Source organism: Bipolaris sorokiniana (genome assembly GCF_000338995.1).
Source record: "Bipolaris sorokiniana ND90Pr unplaced genomic scaffold COCSAscaffold_1, whole genome shotgun sequence".
NCBI lineage: Eukaryota > Fungi > Ascomycota > Dothideomycetes > Pleosporales > Pleosporaceae > Bipolaris > Bipolaris sorokiniana.
The window spans coordinates 3,473,835-3,492,929 of record NW_006911895.1 but is presented as its reverse complement, the minus strand read 5'-3'; the positions used below and the strand labels follow the sequence as shown (position 1 = coordinate 3,492,929).

The 19,095-nt window shown below is 51.5% G+C and overlaps 6 protein-coding genes across 6 annotated transcripts; 4 read left to right on the top strand and 2 right to left on the bottom strand.

Moving 5' to 3' along the window:
• Positions 1-221: 221 nt before the first annotated feature.
• COCSADRAFT_22342 (uncharacterized protein) lies at positions 222-1,416 on the top strand (the record flags this gene model as incomplete). The annotated part of the gene is made up of 4 exons (XM_007695909.1): positions 222-252; positions 305-452; positions 507-873; positions 925-1,416. 4 exons carry the CDS (start codon positions 222-224, stop codon positions 1,414-1,416), a joined length of 1,038 nt encoding a protein of 345 aa, XP_007694099.1.
• Positions 1,417-1,831: 415 nt separating this feature from the next.
• Positions 1,832-2,807, top strand: COCSADRAFT_132850 (uncharacterized protein). The gene is made up of 2 exons (XM_007697123.1): positions 1,832-2,156; positions 2,242-2,807. The coding sequence occupies exons 1-2, from the start codon at positions 1,927-1,929 to the stop codon at positions 2,588-2,590; spliced, it is 579 nt and encodes a 192-aa protein (XP_007695313.1). The 5' UTR covers positions 1,832-1,926; the 3' UTR covers positions 2,591-2,807.
• Positions 2,808-3,368: 561 nt separating this feature from the next.
• COCSADRAFT_195879 (uncharacterized protein) lies at positions 3,369-5,114 on the top strand (the record flags this gene model as incomplete). The annotated part of the gene is made up of 3 exons (XM_007697122.1): positions 3,369-3,488; positions 3,539-4,751; positions 4,831-5,114. The coding sequence occupies 3 exons, from the start codon at positions 3,369-3,371 to the stop codon at positions 5,112-5,114; spliced, it is 1,617 nt and encodes a 538-aa protein (XP_007695312.1).
• A 261-nt stretch (positions 5,115-5,375) lies between these two features.
• COCSADRAFT_50008 (uncharacterized protein) lies at positions 5,376-6,558 on the bottom strand (the record flags this gene model as incomplete). The annotated part of the gene is made up of 2 exons (XM_007696210.1): positions 5,376-5,887; positions 5,946-6,558. Coding segments are annotated over 2 exons (1,125 nt in total), but the record flags the coding sequence as incomplete, so codon positions are not given.
• A 1,736-nt stretch (positions 6,559-8,294) lies between these two features.
• COCSADRAFT_32828 (uncharacterized protein) lies at positions 8,295-10,323 on the top strand. The gene is made up of 3 exons (XM_007696195.1): positions 8,295-8,762; positions 8,815-9,956; positions 10,013-10,323. The coding sequence occupies exons 1-3, from the start codon at positions 8,392-8,394 to the stop codon at positions 10,057-10,059; spliced, it is 1,560 nt and encodes a 519-aa protein (XP_007694385.1). The 5' UTR covers positions 8,295-8,391; the 3' UTR covers positions 10,060-10,323.
• A 1,326-nt stretch (positions 10,324-11,649) lies between these two features.
• On the bottom strand, positions 11,650-14,921 carry COCSADRAFT_156318 (uncharacterized protein; the record flags this gene model as incomplete). Its single annotated transcript, XM_007697121.1, has 7 exons — positions 11,650-12,903; positions 12,955-13,092; positions 13,139-13,832; positions 13,923-14,195; positions 14,248-14,355; positions 14,405-14,430; positions 14,565-14,921. 7 exons carry the CDS (start codon positions 14,919-14,921, stop codon positions 11,650-11,652), a joined length of 2,850 nt encoding a protein of 949 aa, XP_007695311.1.
• Positions 14,922-19,095: the final 4,174 nt, after the last annotated feature.

Genomic DNA, 19,095 nt, shown 5'->3' with positions numbered 1-19,095 from the left:
TCAAAATCACTCATCTCGTTCTCATAAGAAGTTTGCCACATGTGATTATGGTTTGGTGGTGTCGTGCCTTCCTCTTTCTCCGTAGAGCTGCATGTACGTGCTGGAAACAAACAAGCCACTCGCCTCACATATCATTGACTCACTCGTATTCTTCTTTCACTACCTTGCCAACCCTTTCACTTTTTCCTACTGATTCATACTTCACGCACCTGCGAAACACAATGGACGACGAGGGCCCCAAGTGGCGCCTAGGTATGTGGAAGCTCGTTTGCTGAAAGCTTCATCTCTTGCTAATGTCACTCAGATCATGCAGATACCGGCTTATCAACCTGCCAGCAAGCAGCCTGTAAGCGGAACAAAACAAAAATCGGGAAAGGTGAACTGCGCATCGGTACACATACACTGTTCGATAATGGCATCGAACGCCGTTGGTACATGGCCTGGCGTCATTGGTGAGTAAACCTTCTCCTGAATCTCCACACAAATAAATGCTAAGAAAGATCTAGGGAATGTGCGACGAAGCATCAAATCGCGGGCTTGAAGGAGACTACCGAGAACGACCCAACTAAAGCACCTGGCTATGATCGACTCAGCCAAAAAAGCCAGGAGCAGGTGAGACTAGCATTTGAAGAGGGTATGCCCTTCGATAAGGGGTTCAAGGATATTCGTGAGGACTTGGCAAAAACCTCATGCAAGTACGCGAAAGAGTATAGGGACGCAGAGTGCTACAAGGCTGACGTCGCCACTCGTGCCGCTGCTTGTCGTGGATGTGACTGCGTATCGGACAACATTAAGATCACGAAGGGCCATCTGAGACTTGGAATCTTGGTCAACTTTGACGGTGACCATACTTCGACGTACTACAAACACTGGGTAAGTTGTTTCCTCTCTCCCGGATAGAGTCTCGTGCTAAACATCCCGCAGAGGTGCATGTCTGAATATGACTTGGCATGTGCACAGATGTGTTACGAAAAGGGAGAGTTTTATGGCATCGATAAAATCCCCGAAGAGCTCAAGGAAGTGGTGCTTAAGACCCTCGAGACGGGCGAGGTTGTGGAGCCGCCAGAGCCTAAGATTGTGCCACCGAAGGCGAGGGCAAAGCCGAAGTTGAAGACGTCTCGTAGCAAGAAGACCAAAGTCAAGCCAGAACCTAGTATCAGTTCGGAAGAGTCCGAAGGCCCGCTCGAGGATCTGAGTGATGAGTTGCAAGAGACAATCCCACCATCACCCGCGACGAAACCAAAAGCCAAGAAATCGAAAGCAAAGAGACGTCCCGCTAAAGAGATTGACAGCAGTAGCGAAGCCGAACCAGAGTATATTCCAAGGAAATCAAGGAGCAGATCTAGTCCATTCAAAGAGGCCAACGTCCTGGCTGAGGCTGCTACGTCAGCTCCTGAAGATCTGATGGATGATTGAACATACTTCAAGGGGAGGGTATTCAAAAGGGGAGTAATGATTACGATGGCCATATGATCTACATTTGGGGAAGCAAGATACAAGTGTAAGAGTCGGGCTGTCACTAATTACTTGTATCGTTCGTGGAGACGATAATGTAGGCCATCATAGCTATATATGGCCAGAAAATGAGTCTCAATGGCAAGGACAAGATTGCGGATTTTTAGTGATTTAATCCTACCAATTATGAATTTCTTCATAGAACTATATTTCTGGCTGCTAAAGGTATTCCAATGGCAAGGTTTCGGCCTAACGAGTTGAATGCAAAAGCACGTAATGCGGGGCGAGAGATTTAACGGCAGTGATCAGTGCACGACCCACCCAAGCTCCCGGTGGCGCATCCCAGTCGCAAGCTGTCCTCCCCGCAAATCATATCCACTCACCATTCATCAACTGAATCAACCCAGTACGACCTGAAGTGCTGCTCTACACCTTGTCAAAACACCAGGAATCTACGCGACAACAGTCACCATGCCGGGCAAGATCATCGCCGTCACCTCGTCCTCGCACTTCTCCCAGCTTCTCTCGCAATCTACATACACCATCGTAGACTTCTACGCGGACTGGTGCGGGCCATGTAAAGCCATTGCGCCTGTCTTCCAGAATCTGGCAGAGAAGGAGACGAAGCCGGGAAGGATGCAGTTTGTCAAGGTGGATGTAGATAGCCAGCAGGAGATTGCGAAGAAATATGGTGTCAACGCGTACGTATATTCCAATTGACGGGACTCGAAACCGCAGTCAACAACCTCAATCAAGATATGGAATGCTAACATGCGCTATTCGCAGCATGCCAACCTTTCTGGTAATCAAGTCCAACTCAGTAGTCGAGACTATCCGCGGCGCAAATCCCTCTGCCCTTACAGCCGCCGTGCGCAAAGCTGCTAGCGATACATCTGGTTCAGGCGCCGCCTCCACTGCCTTCCAGTCCAAAGGGCGCACGCTTGGGTCAGCTGAGGAACCCAGTCGCCCGGTTGGAGACAGTCCATTCGCAGGTTTACAACGCATGTTGATGGGCAACGGTGGCCTGACCGATTTGGTAATCAGATTTGCAGCCCTGTATTTCATCAGTCTATTCGCGTTTGACGCGTTCAAGGCTGCCGAAGAGAGCCCATTCAATGTGAAGACGAAGCGGTAAATAGGCAGTCAGAGTGTCGAAGTAGGCGTATAACTGCTTAGCCAAGATGGGACGAAAGGGCTGTTTGGCGTTGGGACAAGAACAAGGCGTTTGGGAGGTATACCACTTCAAATCAGATCGTCACGCATATCGGCATTACTCTTTGAAGTCTATGTAGTAAGCTGTGGAGATAGTTTAACACAATACATTGATATATAGAATGCTTTTACACTCTCCCTTTCTGTATAACTATCTTCGCAGTCTACTGCACGGGTTGGTTTCTTCACTAACTTGATACGCTGCAAGCCTGCCCGCCGCAAGCCCTCACAAACCAGGCGTGCTAACAGGTACATCAACAGGGCTATGAGGGCGGCCTAACGTTTGTTGAGTATGCCTCTCAACCCCGCAAAATCAGCCTTGCTTGCAATGCCCTCCTAACACATGCTGTAGATCGGACAGATTATTGTTGCTGTTGGTATGAATATCTAAGAGGTAGTTATGAGGAAAATTAAATAACAAACTGTAGATCAGCTTAAGTTTTCATTTTGAGGTTTCTTCATGAACCAGCCTCCCTGCGGATGCAGCGGGCCAACTTAGATAGCGTAGAAGAACTTGATCATGCGCAGGTTTCACGATCTACTGCAGTCATCAGCAGCCTCGTCATCATTAGACGAAAAAGGTAGGGCCAGATACTAGAAGATATTGGCTCATTCCAATTATAGGGATACTGCCCATCTCTAGAGCCGGCCTAGATTTACTCGTCGTCCCTACAATCGGCTAGGTTCACATTACTGGCAGAATGGTTCACATAGGATCTTGGGCAACTCTGCCCGTACTTCTTCTATCGTTCACAACCGCTTCTCCAAGTACGCAGAGAGCGCTACCAGACGAAACAAGCGGAGTACAGAATTTTAATCAAGTGCGTGCAGCGCTTCAACTTCATCTTCTCAACTTATGCTGGAAGTCTAGATTACTCCATCGTCTGATCTCCAATGGATACCATGCTACAATGGTTTTGACTGCGCCAATCTGATAGTACCGCTCGACTATGAAGATAGCAGTGTTGGCACCACAACCATCGCGTTCATTCGCAAGCTTGCCCCGGGAAACGTTACTCAGGACCTTCTCTTCAACCCTGGTGGCCCTGGTGGTTCAGGCGTAGGCATTCTGCTTGCCGGAATCGGCGACCTCATCTTGAATCTCAGTAGCGGACAATACAACATTATCAGCTTCGACCCAAGGGGCGTAAACAACAGTGGCATCGAACTGACGTGCTTTCCCGGTCAACCTAATATCCGAGACGCATACTGGAGCACTTTCGAAGAGTTATCCCAGGCTTCGAATCTCGATGAAACCTACGCCCGAGGACTCGCAATAGGACAATGGTGCACAAAAGCCAACGCAAACACGACTGCAAAATACGCAGGTACCGTTGCCGCAGTACAAGACATGCTCCACTTCACCACCCTCCAAGCTCGCCTCCGCAACCTCAAGAACCCAGAAGAATCCCTCGTAAACTTCTACGGCCTCAGCTACGGCACTGTCATCGGACAAAGCCTCGCATCCAAGTATCCCTCGCGCGTCGGCCGCATGGTCCTAGACGGCAACGTCAATGCCGAAGACCACTTCCACGGCGCAAAGCTTACCGCCGTCCAAGACGTCGATGAAGAGTATACTTGGTTCTTCAACCTGTGCCACGCCGCCGGACCGGGAACCTGCGCTTCTTACGCTGAAGACGTGAAAAAGCGCTTCGATACTCTCTTGTCCAAACTTGAGCTCGACCCAGTCATCCTATCCTCCCCTATAACTTCCACTCCAGCGCCGAAGGTCATAACCAAAGACGCCGTCCTCGCAGCGGTATTTCACAATCTCTACGCCGGCGAAACGGGCTTCCCGTTCCTCGCGCGCGGTCTTGCTGCGTTGGAAAGGGGGGATGCGGCGATGTGGTTAGCGGAGACTGCACGGTTCCAACGCCCCAGTGGTGCGGCGCAGGAGACGTATATGCTGATTACTGGGGCTGATTACGCTGGGCGGAGTAAGATAGCGAATCGTACGGTTCATCGGGTGGTGTATGATGAAGTGGTGCGAACGAGTGAGTACGCAGGACGTGTGTATGCGCTTGAGAATGTGGTGTTGGGGGTGGGGATTGAGATTATGCCGCCGGAGAGTCAGTTGTTTGCTGGTACGTTACCCCTTTGTCTATTTTTCTCACGTCTTCTTCGTGTGTTTCTGCAAGAGCAGGATTGATTGGTGTATTACAGGATTTGAGTATACAAAGACTAAGACGCCGATTTTATTCTTGAACCCATCGGTTGATCCCATTACGCCTGTTGCGAATGCGAGGTATATGGCGGGATTTTTTGAGGGAGCTGTGGTGCTGGAGCAGAATTCTACGGGGCATACTGTGTTGCCTTTTCTGGGGGAGTGTGTGGGTGGGGCGGTAAAGAGGTATTTTGGGGGTGGAGAGGTGCCGGAGGGGGGGAAGGTGTGTCAGGTTGATGTGAGGGTTGATTGGGAGGGAGGGAGAGGTGGCATGGGTGCATGATGCCGGCTTCCTGTGAGATTTGGAGCACAGCTTGGTGGTTGCAAAAATAGTAGGTAGGTAGATTGGGAACGCTAATCTGAGTATGGGTTAAATATTATGACAGAAACGTACACTTTGCATGTCTTACCTGGATGATCGAGCAGCCATCTCCCTTCGCATATTGCAACTATTAACGACCTCCCTCGTACATACACTAACTTCTCCAATCCTCTCATTCCCATCCTACACATCCACAAACCTCCCCACAACATCGGCAAACCTCGCCGCATCCTCAACCCCCACCCACCCATCACCCTCCTCCCTCCCCTCCACAAACGCGAACAAACACCCCATAACATCCCTCGCCAAAATCGATACCCCCATCTGCTGCTCCCCCCACTCACACGCCACATCTCTTACCTCTCCACTCGCAAAATCATGCACCTGAATCTTCACAGCCGCATCGTTGTCAGAAAACTGGAAGAACGGACTCGTAGGCGACACGAGTTTGATTTCGCCCTTTTCGCAGTTGATGGTCCAGGTAAGTGCAGGGTCGCCGGGAAAGGCTGGGCCATTGCGGAAGAGGAAGGTGAGTGTTGCGTTTGGGACGGTTTGGGCAGAGGGTGTGAGAGTGGCGTGGAGGGAGAGGAGGTCAGGCACGTTGGAGGTAACGTGATGTGTTACATTTTTCGTTTCTGCGTCGGGAACGCCGAGGGTTGGGCGTTGTATTTGGGATTTGGAATGGATGCTTGTGGCGGAGAGGGGACCGAGGGTTGAGAGGACGGAGTCAAGGACTGGGGTTGCGTTAGATGGGATTGTTTAAGGGAGGGTTTTAGGGGGGGATAAGCATACTGTGACCGACACCGATGGTGATGCTGTTTCCACCGATTTCTTTATCGGTGAAGTAGAGTACACCCGGGGGCATCATGTCTCTGTAAGGAACGCCGCCGAATGCCTGGACGCTTGAACTTAGGATTTTCCCTAGCTCGCCTTTGCCTCCGTCAAGGAGTTCTCTGAGCTTGACAACGGATGGATCCCATCGCCTTTGTAGACCTACTGCCACTCTAGATCCGCTTCGCCGTGCTGCTTCAACTATTTCTTCAATTTGGGTTTTGTTCGATGCGATTGGCCACTCGACGTAGACATCTTTGCCTGCTTTAATACTTGGCATGATAACCTCGTGGTGCTTGTCGACTCTTGTGTTACATATCACGAGATCGATATCTGGGTCTACTGCTAGGTCTTCTGGGCTACCGTAAGCCTTGGTAGTAGCAGGGAATTCATATTTCTGTATTGCGACTTTTGCAGCATCAACTCTGCTGTTCAGCAATGCAGTAACGGTGATTTTTGAGCGGCCGGCAGGTGTCATAAGAACGGGAAGGTGGGCTTTAGCAGCCCATGACGTATTGCCAGAGGAAGAAAGCCCAATGAGGGCTGCGCGTACGGGCAGTGACTTGGATGCCATTTTGTTGCTGTGGGACACTTTTGGAATGAATGATGTATCAGCCAGTGACTTGCAACACTGCTTTATAGTGTGTGTGCTATATAGACTGCGAGGTCATGGCATGTGTAACTTCATGGCATTTGTAACTAACTAACTAATGCGGACGTATTGGTAAGATGGCGTTTGGGTCGCCTAAGATTGGACAAAAACATTGGTTAGCACAACTTGGCAACGTTGTGGATGGCGTACATTTCGTAGTATGCCAAGCAATACCAAACTAGTACTGCGGGTCATCTGTAGATGGTCATACATCACAATGTAAAACATGATTTTGACCCCCAAGCTAAGAAATAGTCAGTTTTGGGATTGGTAGGAAAAGGGTTTTCCCGGGAGTAGCAGGCATGCACGAAGAGATAGAGAGAGCCAGTCAGAACAGCAAAAGAAACCTTTGCAGCGCGTGCTTGAGCTATCAGCTTAGGGGGGGACGAAGTTGTAGAGACTAAAAATGTATATACTAACTTAGGGCTTACTGATACAGTAACAAGGTTACTAAGACGGGCTAATGCGGCAATGCGGTGCTTCGCTTACAAACTCAGCGGATATTGATCTCCGCACCTATAGAATCAATACAGGTCCCGTGATCTGAGCTGAGTGTTCGAGTGTCATTTTCATGTGATTACTGTAGTTATCCATGCTTTCCGTTTATGCTTGCAGGACGTCTTTCGGACAGCATAACATGTGGGAACAAGGTATGAGTTGTAGTGACATACTTCTGAAAATCCCAACGCATTACCACGACTCAACTCGACTCGATTCACACAAGCGTTATCTCGTGGCTCAACCACGCTCAGACCAAGCCTTCGGGGTAAGGCGACCGAAGCGGATGGCGAAAGCGTCTCAGATCCGAGATTAGACGAAGAAAGACGGCGACAGCCATGTGCATTCCGAAAACCACGTCGCAAGCATACACGGTTTGACAAGTTATTTACTGGAGTACCGTGACGCGAGTATTTGTTGGAGGCACAGGGCGCAGCGTACGCTTCGGAAAGCTCTCGGCTTCCGAGTTCCGACTCGTTTAGGCTTGAGGCTACAGTAGCACCGAGAGGCTTGTCAAGGATCATCGCTGTTGACCTTTGAGCCCTGCATGCACATCCGGTAAGGCTGAGGTTTTGACAGGAGGCGCATCATTGATTTGGTAAAAGTCGTGACAGTAATAGGGCGCGACAGTAGCAGTTTGTCTGTGATGCGTCTGGTTTCTTGTGGAGGAGAGAGACGCTTTGTTCAAGACTTGTGTAGCTGTTGTGGATCAGAAGATTCAAGGGTCCTAACTGACAGTAAGTATCTGGGCCTGAAGAGATCAATGTGCCGTTGCAGCTCAGGATAAATGCGCATGTCTTGGCAGGTCCAGCCATGGCGGCGGCAACGGTTAGGAATAAGGCAGGTCTGTACCATGCCCTGGTCGTGGTGTTTGGAGTGGCAGCGAGACTGGTGAAGACGGACACGACGATTGCCAACAGTCTCCTTGTACAGATGGGGCATAGAGTGGTGAAGTTCACTGGACTCTTACCTTCAGACTGTCAACATGCTCCCGAATACCATCTGAACAATGTCCAGACCGAGCATGAGACAGGAATGCAAGGAGTAGGGGCTAGTCCGAATAGGGCTTAGGGGATGCGGGGCACGTCCGTGGCGTGTGGGACCGAGGTATGTCTGCCGCGTGCTTGTGAGACGTCGCCCACGCCAGGCCTGTTCAACAGCTTATAGTCGGCCGATGATTCCATTTTATCTTCCTGCTGGATTCCCCCCTTCTTTTTTCATTCCAATTTAATCCTACCCAATTCAATTCTCGACACAATGGTCGAACTACCCCCCTTCGAACACACGCCCTTGGACAACATTGCCCCCACATGCGCAAAGGTGCGGGCCAGCTTCCTCTCCCACAAGACCAGGCCCCTCGAGTTCCGCATTCAGCAGCTGCGCAAGCTCTACTGGGGCTTCAAGGACAATGCCGAACTCATCAAAGAAGCCTGCAAGCGCGATCTTGGCAAGCCTGAGTTTGAGACGTACCTGACTGAGATCTCGTGGTGCATGAACGACTGCATCTGGATGGCCGACAGGGTCCGCCAGTTTGCAAAGGACGAGCCCGCGCCCGACATTCCCTGGACCAACAAGCCACTCCGCCCACGCATCAAGAAGGATCCCCTGGGCACTGCTTTGATCATTGGGTATGCTTCTCAATGTCATTGGCATGTCAAGGAGCGATGCTGACCAGAACAGAGCGTACAACTTCCCTATCCAACTCACCCTTGGCCCCCTCATTGGTGCCATTGCAGCTGGATGTACCGCCGTCGTCAAGCCCTCGGAGTCGTCACCCAACGCCGCTGTTGTCATTCAAAAGATCCTGCGCGAATCACTTGATCCCGAGTGCTACACGTGCATTCAGGGCGCCGTCCCCGAAACTACTGCCCTCCTCGATCAAAAGTGGGACAAGATCTTCTACACGGGTGGCGAGGCTGTCGCCAAGATCATCGCAAAGAAGGCGGCTGAGACGCTTACACCGCTGACGCTTGAGTTGGGCGGCAGAAACCCTGCTATTGTCACAAAGCATGCGGATCCCAGGCTAGCAGCGAGACGACTGTTGTGGGCCAAGACGTTGAACGCTGGTCAGGTCTGTCTCAGCCACAACTGCACTTTTGTTGATCGCGAGATCCTGCCCGCCTTTATCGAGGAGATGAGGAAGCAACTACAAGAATTTTACCCACAAGGCGCCCGCAAGTCCCCCGATTACGGCCGCATCGTCAATCTGCGTCAATTCCAACGCATCAAGAAGATGGTTGACGACAGCAACGGCAAGATTGTCCTCGGCGGTACCATGGACGAGTCGGACCTCTTCATTGAGCCCACCGTTGTCCAAATCAACGACATGAACGACAGCATGGTCACTTCGGAATCTTTCGGCCCGCTCCTGCCCATACTCCCTGTTGAAAACCTCGACGAAGCCATCAGGATTGCAAACGAACTTCACGACACACCTCTTGGTACCTATGCCTTCGGTACAAAGGCCGAGATGGAAAAGATCATCAGCCAAACACGGAGTGGCGGTGCTTCTCTCAATGACGGCTTCTTCCACGGCTCTATCCCTACCCTGCCATTCGGTGGTGTCGGAACAAGTGGCACAGGCGCATACAGGGGCAAAGCTAGTTTCGATACCTTTACTCACCGCAGGAGTGTGACTACAACACCTGCGTGGATCGAGGGCCTTATGGCTGTCAGATACCCACCCTACACGCCCCAAAAGCAGAAGCAAATGAAGGACATGAACGACATAAAGCCAAACTTTGATCGTGAGGGAAACCCGCTTGGATGGGGCACCTGGTTTTTGAGCTTGCTGGGTGTGAAAAGTATGGCTGCCGTTGTTGGTGAGTAACTCGTGCCTTCGAGATGGTGGTTTTGGGTATATCCTAACATCAATCAGCGGCCGTTGCTCTCAAGCTATATATGCAGCGAAGGTCCAAGCTGTAAATACTAACCATCTAGCATGGTAGAATGGGGTGGAGGAATATATAAATTTTGCAAGGGGAAGTCTTGGAACAAAACTGGGAGTATTTCCGGGAGATTTTCGATCGTCGTTTCTTATCTAATCATTCAGGATACACAATTGTTCGTTTGATACCAGTAATATGGTCGCCCATCAAGTTGCCCATCTTGGTATTTTCCTTTTTGACATGCAAATGATATCAAAATGTTCAATTGTATACTGTTAGTCATTTTTATCTTCTTTGTGTGATGCCTTACTCTGATGCTTTTCAACATTGAAAGATACCAAAATCTCACTTATACTCCATCCTCCTAGAACAAGACATCCCTCCACATTCCAAACCATATCTCAACAATTCCTACACAAATGCGCAGCAGCAAACACATAGTCTTCTCAATTGTCTTTCTCCTGAACCCCCCCCCCCCCTTCACCCCCTACCTACCGCGCCTATAGCCACCACATCCACCGCATAACCCCCGACCCAGCGGAAACAACGTCAAATGTTTCACAGGGCAAAATAATCACTACCACAACGGTGCGAGGAAAGGTAAGAACCCAGCTGCACAGCGAGCGCACGACGAGATAGTTCATGACTCCTTGCATCCCAGCGAGCAGTATTCTAGGCCCAAGAAAAGAATGGAAGAGAGGAAGAGAGAGGATGCAGTGAGGGTGAGAAGTCTTGGGGGGGGATTGTACTTAGTCTTATCGAAGTGTATGCGAAAGGTTTTATTGGTGGGGGAAAGAGGGATGAAGTCGTCATACGGAGGGGGAGAGATTGTGAGACAGGGAAGGAAATGTAATCAGTGTACTAAGAGGCATGATTGAGAAGACGAGGAACATGATAATAGCGTATGCGTATATATGTATTTCCATTTCTGTGTGTCACAACATTACACATGCGTATGTAGATGCGTTCTAACCCACATAAGTTCGATATAAAAAAAGCCAAGATAATGTAAATGGTTTGGAATCTCATTGAAGCCCAGAAAAAAAAGAGTTGGCCAAGAGCGGGGAAAAAAAGATACGATACATGATATGCCGTACAAAAAAATGCCAGTCATGCGTTGAAAAAACAAAAAGAAGTTACACCGTGGTGTACGTAGAACGAAGAAAGATGCAGAAGAAAAACCGCAAACAGCATGCAAAGCAAGCAGAGAAAAGAAAAACATCAAGGGGTATCCTCCGTCAAAAGTAAAAAGCGATCGAAAAAGAAAAAATCATAAAGGTCGTAATCCAGTCCTGCCACATGAAGAAGAGAAAAAACGTCAAGCGAGAGCGACGTATGAGAAAGAGCAGCGCTAAGACGCCAAGCGAGTGTTAAGAAGACATTGTGAGAAAAGAAAAACAACCAAACTCCAGTGGAGTCGACAGAGCAGGACCGTCAGCGAGTGTTAAGAAGACATGACGAGAAGGTAAAAGAAGAAGAGCGTAAAAGCAAACCCGACCAAAAACGATGCGCAAGGGCAACCAAGCAAAAAAAGGCGGAAATGACCAAAGCATTCCGCCAAATCGAAGCGAAAGACAAGAAGCGAATGTATGTAAATGAAGAAGAAAAAGATGGGGGTATCCAGAATTCAGACATCCCATCCACTCCATCCACTCCGCAAAATACGCTCAAGCGACCCAGTAACGCCGTCAAGCAGCTCGCCAAGCTTCGACGTTGTGTCCCAGCAAGTAGCAGCACCGCCGTTCAAGTCATCAACAGGAACGCTGCGTAGGCGCAACTTGACCCAGAGCAAGAGACTAACGCAGCCCGTTTGCTGGCGAGACACATCCTTCGCCGACACCGCATTCGGCGATACAAACAGCGCGTTATTGAGAAAGGAAATCGTATTGATAGTGATTTGCGTGTGCGATAAAACAGGGTTTTCGGGCGTGGCTTCGAAGATGGGGGAGTGAGGAGCAGCGATGGGAGAAGGGAGGAGACTGCTTTGCTGGACTGTCGTCCCCAGTTGAGTGAGGGACTGGCTACGGGTCTGGCACTGTGTGGTGGTTGTCTCTTCTGAGGACAGTCTTCTCATGCGAGTAGTGGCTGCGACAGTGACGACCCATAGGACCAGAGCGGCGAATAAGATACCCATGTCTGTGCCCATTTCTGGTACTACACCGAGTCGTTGTTCCTGCAGCGCCTGCTGGAGAATATCGACTGAGATGCGCAAAGCTTCTTTGACTGGCACGCCTTCTGACGCCGGGGTAGACCAAACCTGGGCCACCCACGTCCTGAGACTTGTTTTTAGTGCAGTGAAGAGCTGAGGTGTCTCGACCTTTTCAGAAAGAATCCACGATTCTCCAGAGACGGCGAGGAGAGCGCGGAGAGGTGTCACCTGGACAAGCTTGGAAGTGGCCAGCATTCGCATAGTGACGGGCGTTGTAGCGAGAAGATGTTCAATGTTTGATACTGTCGGCGATGAAATGTAGGAAGATGAGTTTTCAGGACACTTGTAGTGAGCCGCGAGCAAAACGGCCGACTGGAAAGTGTCGAAAGAGACAGAAGCTGACTCTGGCGTTACCTCATATACGTATGCAGGCGAGTATGAGTGTTGGCGGACTGCTTCGGCCCACGATGTCAGATCGGTGGCGTCGAATGACGAGATATGCCCAGGAAAGGGCAGATCAAAGGCAGTGTCTTGTATGAGAGAAGGAATAGGTTTGCGAGCAAGCAGTAGCGATTGTTGCGACTCGAGAATGTAGCAAGACAAAAGCAAATGTTGCCAGGATGCCAGCTCGATCCATTGTTGCCAGCAGGCCGAAGTTGGCTCTGCAGTTTGGTCGAGAGACGACACGATGTCGCCTAAAAGTCGAGTGTTGCGTGTGCAGTCTTCGGCAGCCTGACTATGTTAGCCTCTCCTAACATATACATGTATCGACACTAAGCCTACCTTGTGATACACTTTGCCGAATCGCGGGGACAAGGCGTTGCCAGCTCGACGAGCACGGTACTGAGAGAGGACCTCAAGAAGGAATATTGCCTGAAAATCGCATAGTCGGTCGGACTCAGTCATTGTTTCACGGTCCCTCTGCTGCTGGTTAGTCCATGGTCATCAGGCCATGCGATTAACCTACCACTTCTAGCAGTTTAACACACCGGTCGTGAAGGTCTCGGGACTGCTTCTTGACATTCGTATCGTGCGAGTACTGACCCCCAATGGCAGCCATGGCGGCATGCAGCATTGGTGATGAGTTCACAGAGGTAGATCGATGGACGACGGGGAAAGTGGGATGAAAGAGCCTCCAGTAACAGTCAAGACATTGCTTAAACGGATAGGTGTAGTCGATCGAAGCCATACCGTATTGTTGTTCTCCAAAGAGAATTGCTCTCTCCTCTTCATCTCTCTGCATCATGCTCTTAGGCCCAAAATGCCCAAATTCGGACATTGCATCGAAGCTAGAAGTGATTGACATGCTAGTCATTGGACAAGAAGTATGCATGTAAGCAAGACCTGGAGCTGTATGCCCCTTGTCTGAAGAAGGCCAGGTGAAGGCCATGGTTGATGTCGTGGAAGCGGGGGAACGTGACGCAAAGGTCCAGCCGGGCTGGTCAATGCACGATGCGTTCGAAGGAGTGCGTGTTCGATGGTAAGGCGTGTAGACTGGATAGTCTGTTGGCGCGATTGGTGATACGTAACCACTAGTAGAAGAAGAGTACCCCAGAGGGCTGTATGGTTCGGGCCACAGACCTGGAACGCTAGGATCGACCGATACCATAGCCGGTCCAGGTTGGCGGTTATAATGGAAAGATCGATGATGTTTAGATTGACTTGAAAAGCATCAGCATTAGCTCTCATGATTGATGGTGAAAATAATTGAAAAGACGGGAAACGTGCTGCAGATGTACAATGAAACTCACTTGGGGCTGAAAACAGACTGTGGAGAAGAACGAGGAACATGACTAAAACTTGAAGAAAAAGCCTGAGGCGTTCGAGGAGTACGAAACTGAGCGTAATTATACCTTGGGGGTGGCGCCGACTCATGCATAGGAGAGGCGGGCGGATAATATGGATGGTTTGGCAGAGCAGGTGTAGCGCTCAGGATAGATGGCTCGAGAGCAGGGGTGGAGATGGGCAAAGGGACTGGCGACTCGTCGATGCTTGACCGACGGGAGTCATTTCCCATCTCGTTACTGTCAAATACGTCAGTGGCGAACTGTCAAAGGCCATTTCGATCCTACGTACTGCCTCTCTTGGTGTCGAACAAGAAGATCCATACGATGGAATACCTTGCCACATCCAGCGACTTCACAGATCAGTGCATCGTCTGGCGTGTGGTTCTTCATATGCCGTCTACATAAAAAGTCAATATAGTTTCGCTTAATAGTGAGCTGGGACTGACCTTAGATGCTCCGCGCGTGTGTAAGACTGGTGGCGGTTAGCAAAAGAATCCTGTTGTGAGGCACTTTTTCTTGACTGGAAATGGTGGGGCGTAACATGATACCGACATGGCATGATCAAGGTGCCAGTTTGTGGTTGCAGGACTAAGAATCTCAACTCACCTTTCCACAGGTATCGCACTTGTGCACCTTCAGGCCTTTCTTTGCTTTGCTGATGCGACCAGTCTTGGTGTAGTGAACGGGCGACATGTGGGAAGCCATATCTGTAGGACTCGCTGTCGATGGTTGCTCAGAACGGGAGGAGCCGATGTGGGGGGCAGAAGGCTCTTGTTGGATATCGCCAGGGCGATGACGAGGGCTAGTCTTCCTGGGTTTCTTGGAGTGGTTATATGTTGGCGACAACTTGCAATGGTCGACGTGAAGAGATGTTGGTGGGGGAGTGGTGCTGCCTTGGAGATGCTGTAGTTGGTTGGTAGTTGGATCCAATGGGCGGCCTCCGGTTTCGCTGGGTTCAGACATGTTTGACGGAGGTGGCGACGAGCGGTATATATCCAAGGCGGGTGTGATGGAGCTAACAGGTATGGGAGGCTCAAGTGGGGGTGTAGGCAAAGCGAGCCAAAAGACCCAAATATGGTTGTGCGGGAGACGGCTATGGGCTAGTGGTCATGTCCTGGGGGTGTCGGCCAAGTTCACCCAAGACGATGATAGGCACTCGGAAGTGTGAGGGTTGAATTAAGAAACACTTGCCAGGGGTGGTAATTTAACGTGGTGTGTACAAGGCCTGAATGGGACAGATGGCCGTTCCAAATCAAGGCATTTGTGACAATTGTGGTGAAGAAAGGCTGCGCCCGGATGAGTTTATGGAGAAGACTGTAAATATCTGCGGGCTGTGCCTGAGCCAACCCCGAACGAGGAGCCTACTCAAGGCAGGGGTTCTGGGAGAGCGATGGACAGATAGACGCTGCAAGCACGCATGCACAACAGGTAGGTATGAGGCTTGACAGGGGATCCACCATAGGAAGTGCATTGGCCAGGCCCGTAGCAAAACCATGCGCCTGAGCCCGCGGGCGTGGCTGCGGGCTTGCCATCGAACGGTTCCGTCACGAACATTGGGCGAGAGAGCGTCCGCGCGCCATAATTGGGACATGACTGGGGGGGAGGGGGATGGTGGGTGGTGGTGGCCAGGCTACGGACCGTTCCCGCCTCGGTCTTTGCATCGGTTCCTCAGAGGAGTGTGGCTTGAGAGCCCATGGAGGACCCGAAAATAGAGACTCGCGTGAAGCGTGACGGGTGTGCTCAGCCCATGCTCCTGCAACGGTGCACCGTCCTGCTGCCGCTTACACGCAGAGGCGAGAAGAGTACACGATGGCATTATGATGACGACGACGACGATGACAAGCCGACGTCCCTTACAGAGAAGACTATGGAACAATAGCGGTAGTAGGTGCCGTGAAGGCGGACGCACAACTTGTCGCGGGATTGCGATAATCGCCCCTGCAGTGGACAAGATACATATGCCCGAAAGTTTCGCACCACGGTGCGTGGCCATTGGTAGAGGTGGGGACTGTCAGGTGCGTGAGCGGCATATGTGTAGTGTAGCCTCACGTGTAGCCTCGTTGCCAGGGCCCCATCCCGCCATGCAGCATCCATCACCATACACAACAATGTACGCGGCAGAACCACAGCCATGTCTCTCATTGCAAGCCGCTTGGCCGAATAGTAGGCCACAACAGGACTCGAGGTAAAACTCTGCACCACATATTCCCTGGGACGTGCTGTCGAGTCGAGTGTGCTTCAAGCGACCATTCGTCAATGAGCAAATACCCAGAGCATAAGCACGGTAAGCAGTCCCTCCGTGTGCACACAAGGAGCGGCTTCAAAGGGTCCCCGGTCCCTGGCCCTCGCCCAATCTCCACACAGGTAGGGCGTCCAGGGCGGGAGGCCTGACTTAGTTTTAGCGTGTCGGTGTAGGCAAAAAAGCTTGGTCGTTGTGTTCCCAAGCTTTTCAGCCTTCCAGGGCGGGTCAAAAGGCAAATGAAAGCAGATGGCGGGCGTACGCTTTTGCACTGATCTGCACGACTTTGGCCAAAGGTGTAGAGGACGTGGACTTTGATGAGGGTCGACGCACTTTTGCTCGGCATACAAGGACGAACTGCACGACGCACGTCACAGGCTTCACCGGTTTCCATGGTTCAAGCTCCTGCATCTACGCGCATCGGGGATGCTGCGCGTGTGAGGGGAACTTGATGGACATGGGTTTTTTGGTTGCACATGGGAACTTCGCACCTTGTTGCAATATTCGGGCACTTTGCGAGCCTGATTGTCGGGCCAGGGCCGTTGTCGGTTTCATGATGGGCTGAGCTCCTTCGTAACCGAGACGATGGGAAGGTTGCGATGATCCCCGTCAGCAAGGTGCAAGTATGGACATGGGCAAGCGAGCTGTGTGACCCGTGGAGTAGGTCAAGATGACCAGGACCTGTTAGCTGGAAAGCCGGCGCGTAAATTAGGATGCCAGTTGCATTCTACTCTAATGGACCATGCCACGATGGCGACTTGGCCGCACCCTAAAAAAAAATAGGCAACGGGCACGCGGCGGCTCTCGCGATTCGAAGAGACAAGAAACACGTCGGTCGGTTAGGGCATATTAGTAGCGGAAACCATGGCATTTGCTATTTACGCTCAAGCGTAGTTAACAGCGACGAATCCTTGGAGGAAAAACTTATAGCGGACGAGGCTGGCGGAAAGGATCGCCTGGGCGAGCCACACCAAACGTCTTGAGCGACTCCCCCCGCATGGCTGGCCATGTTTGTGTGCCGGCATAACTAGCAAAGGGCGATTGAGGACCAAAAGGGTATCACGGCGACGCATAGGTGAGACGGGCATACAGCCATGCTTCACGCTCTTGGACGCCGAAGCCACACGCAGAGGTGGCTGCACATGTGTGCGAAGGTGGACAGGACCCGTCTCTTGGGTAGCATTCGGTTGACGCACGCATCTGAGATGGATAACGCCCCCTGCACCAGAATGGGTCCACTAAGGAGTTATCTGGCATGCCCTAGAGCCCCGAAGCCGTGACAGGTGTGAGGCCAGACATTATGTGCAAAGCTATGTACCTTAAGCGACAGTTAACTGTGCACTCTGAGACTTGGCCCATCCATGAGTTCGCGCTTGTGGCCAGTGTGGAAGCGATAGCCGTTTGCCGGCCCGGCGAGGCTCTCAAGCACCGTGGGAGAGTGGGACGTGTTGAGGATAGGCCGCGGCATGGTATGCGGCAGCTTGCGGCCCAGTCGCGGAGGAGGAGGAGGTGGAGGAGGTGGAGCGAGAGAAACAGAAAGAGAGAGCGAGCGAGTGGTAAGGGTGTTGCCGTCCCGCACATGGTACGATTCAGGTATCTGTTGTGGCCAGACTCATCACCTTGCCGAAGTGGCTCCGACAACGACATCTGGAGAGAAATTGCGATGGTTTGGTTTTAGTACCATTATTTCCGAGGCCAGCTTCTCCATGTTAGGTGTGTGCGCCCGCGCGGTGCATCAGACGGCACCAAACCTGTCAGCGGCCTGTCGCTCTGACAGTATGGGGAAGCCGAAGCAGCAGACTAGTACGGCTTATGCCGACATGACGTGAAAACGATGTGCGCTGTCTCTCTGTGTGAGCTGAAGCGATGGCGTGGCCGGCGTTTCCGTAGACATGCTACTGGGAAGGGCTGGGAGATGATAGGCAGCGCAATGGCAGGGCAATGCTGGGAGCGAGGGAGCTGGGGGGGAACAGCAGGCGCACAATCTCGCAGATGCACGTGATCTCATCTCATATCCTGTGTAGACGCGATACAATCACAGAAGGTGGCACGTGCATGGCCCGCACACGCCCACACCCACATCCACATTTACACCCACACGCATCTCTATATCCACACCCACCCACACACACATACACACATACACATATACACACATACACACATCATGTCGCTTATGCTGTGTGCATCGGCCAATATTGCGACGTGCAAAGCTGCCCATTCCACTATTCATAGCCTCGCCGCCAACACCTCACTGTACTTGCCCAGCCATGTTGACCTCATGTGCGCTGTGACGGACTGCACTTGCACTAGCGTTCCCGTGGTTATATTTTTAGCCCAGCCCCCAGCCTAGTCCTCCTTCACCACCAAGAATCTGCCTCGCCAAAACTGTCACCACACCCACGCCCTTATCACCGCCATCCAAGTCCTTTGCATCCTCATGACGGCATTGCGCACCCTGCAATCCACCCTCGCCGCCCGAACAAAGTACCACTGCTGCCTTGATCTGCTCCAGCTCGTGACTCTTGGCCCAGCCCAGAATATCTCTCCCCGCATCCCAAACTCCACTACCTCGTGCACCAGCCTTGCTGTAAGGTGACGTCCTGTTTGGTCATCCACCGAGCCCATGAATAATGCCATCTGAGTAATCACTCGCCATACCTGTGCTTGTGTAAGCGCTGCTAGGCAAGCCACATGGCCACTACCCATCTGACCTCAGCACTTTAACTGTTTTCCTTCTCGAGTAGTTTGGCTTCTTTACACTGATTCGCCTAGCCCTTTGATTGTTTCTATTCCCAACTCTTGGCTCAGGTACAATCTCTTTTCCACGTCAGGTCCCACCCCTAGCCTCAGCCTACTTACTCACACCAACTCAAGCTTGCGCCTTCGACGTGCCTA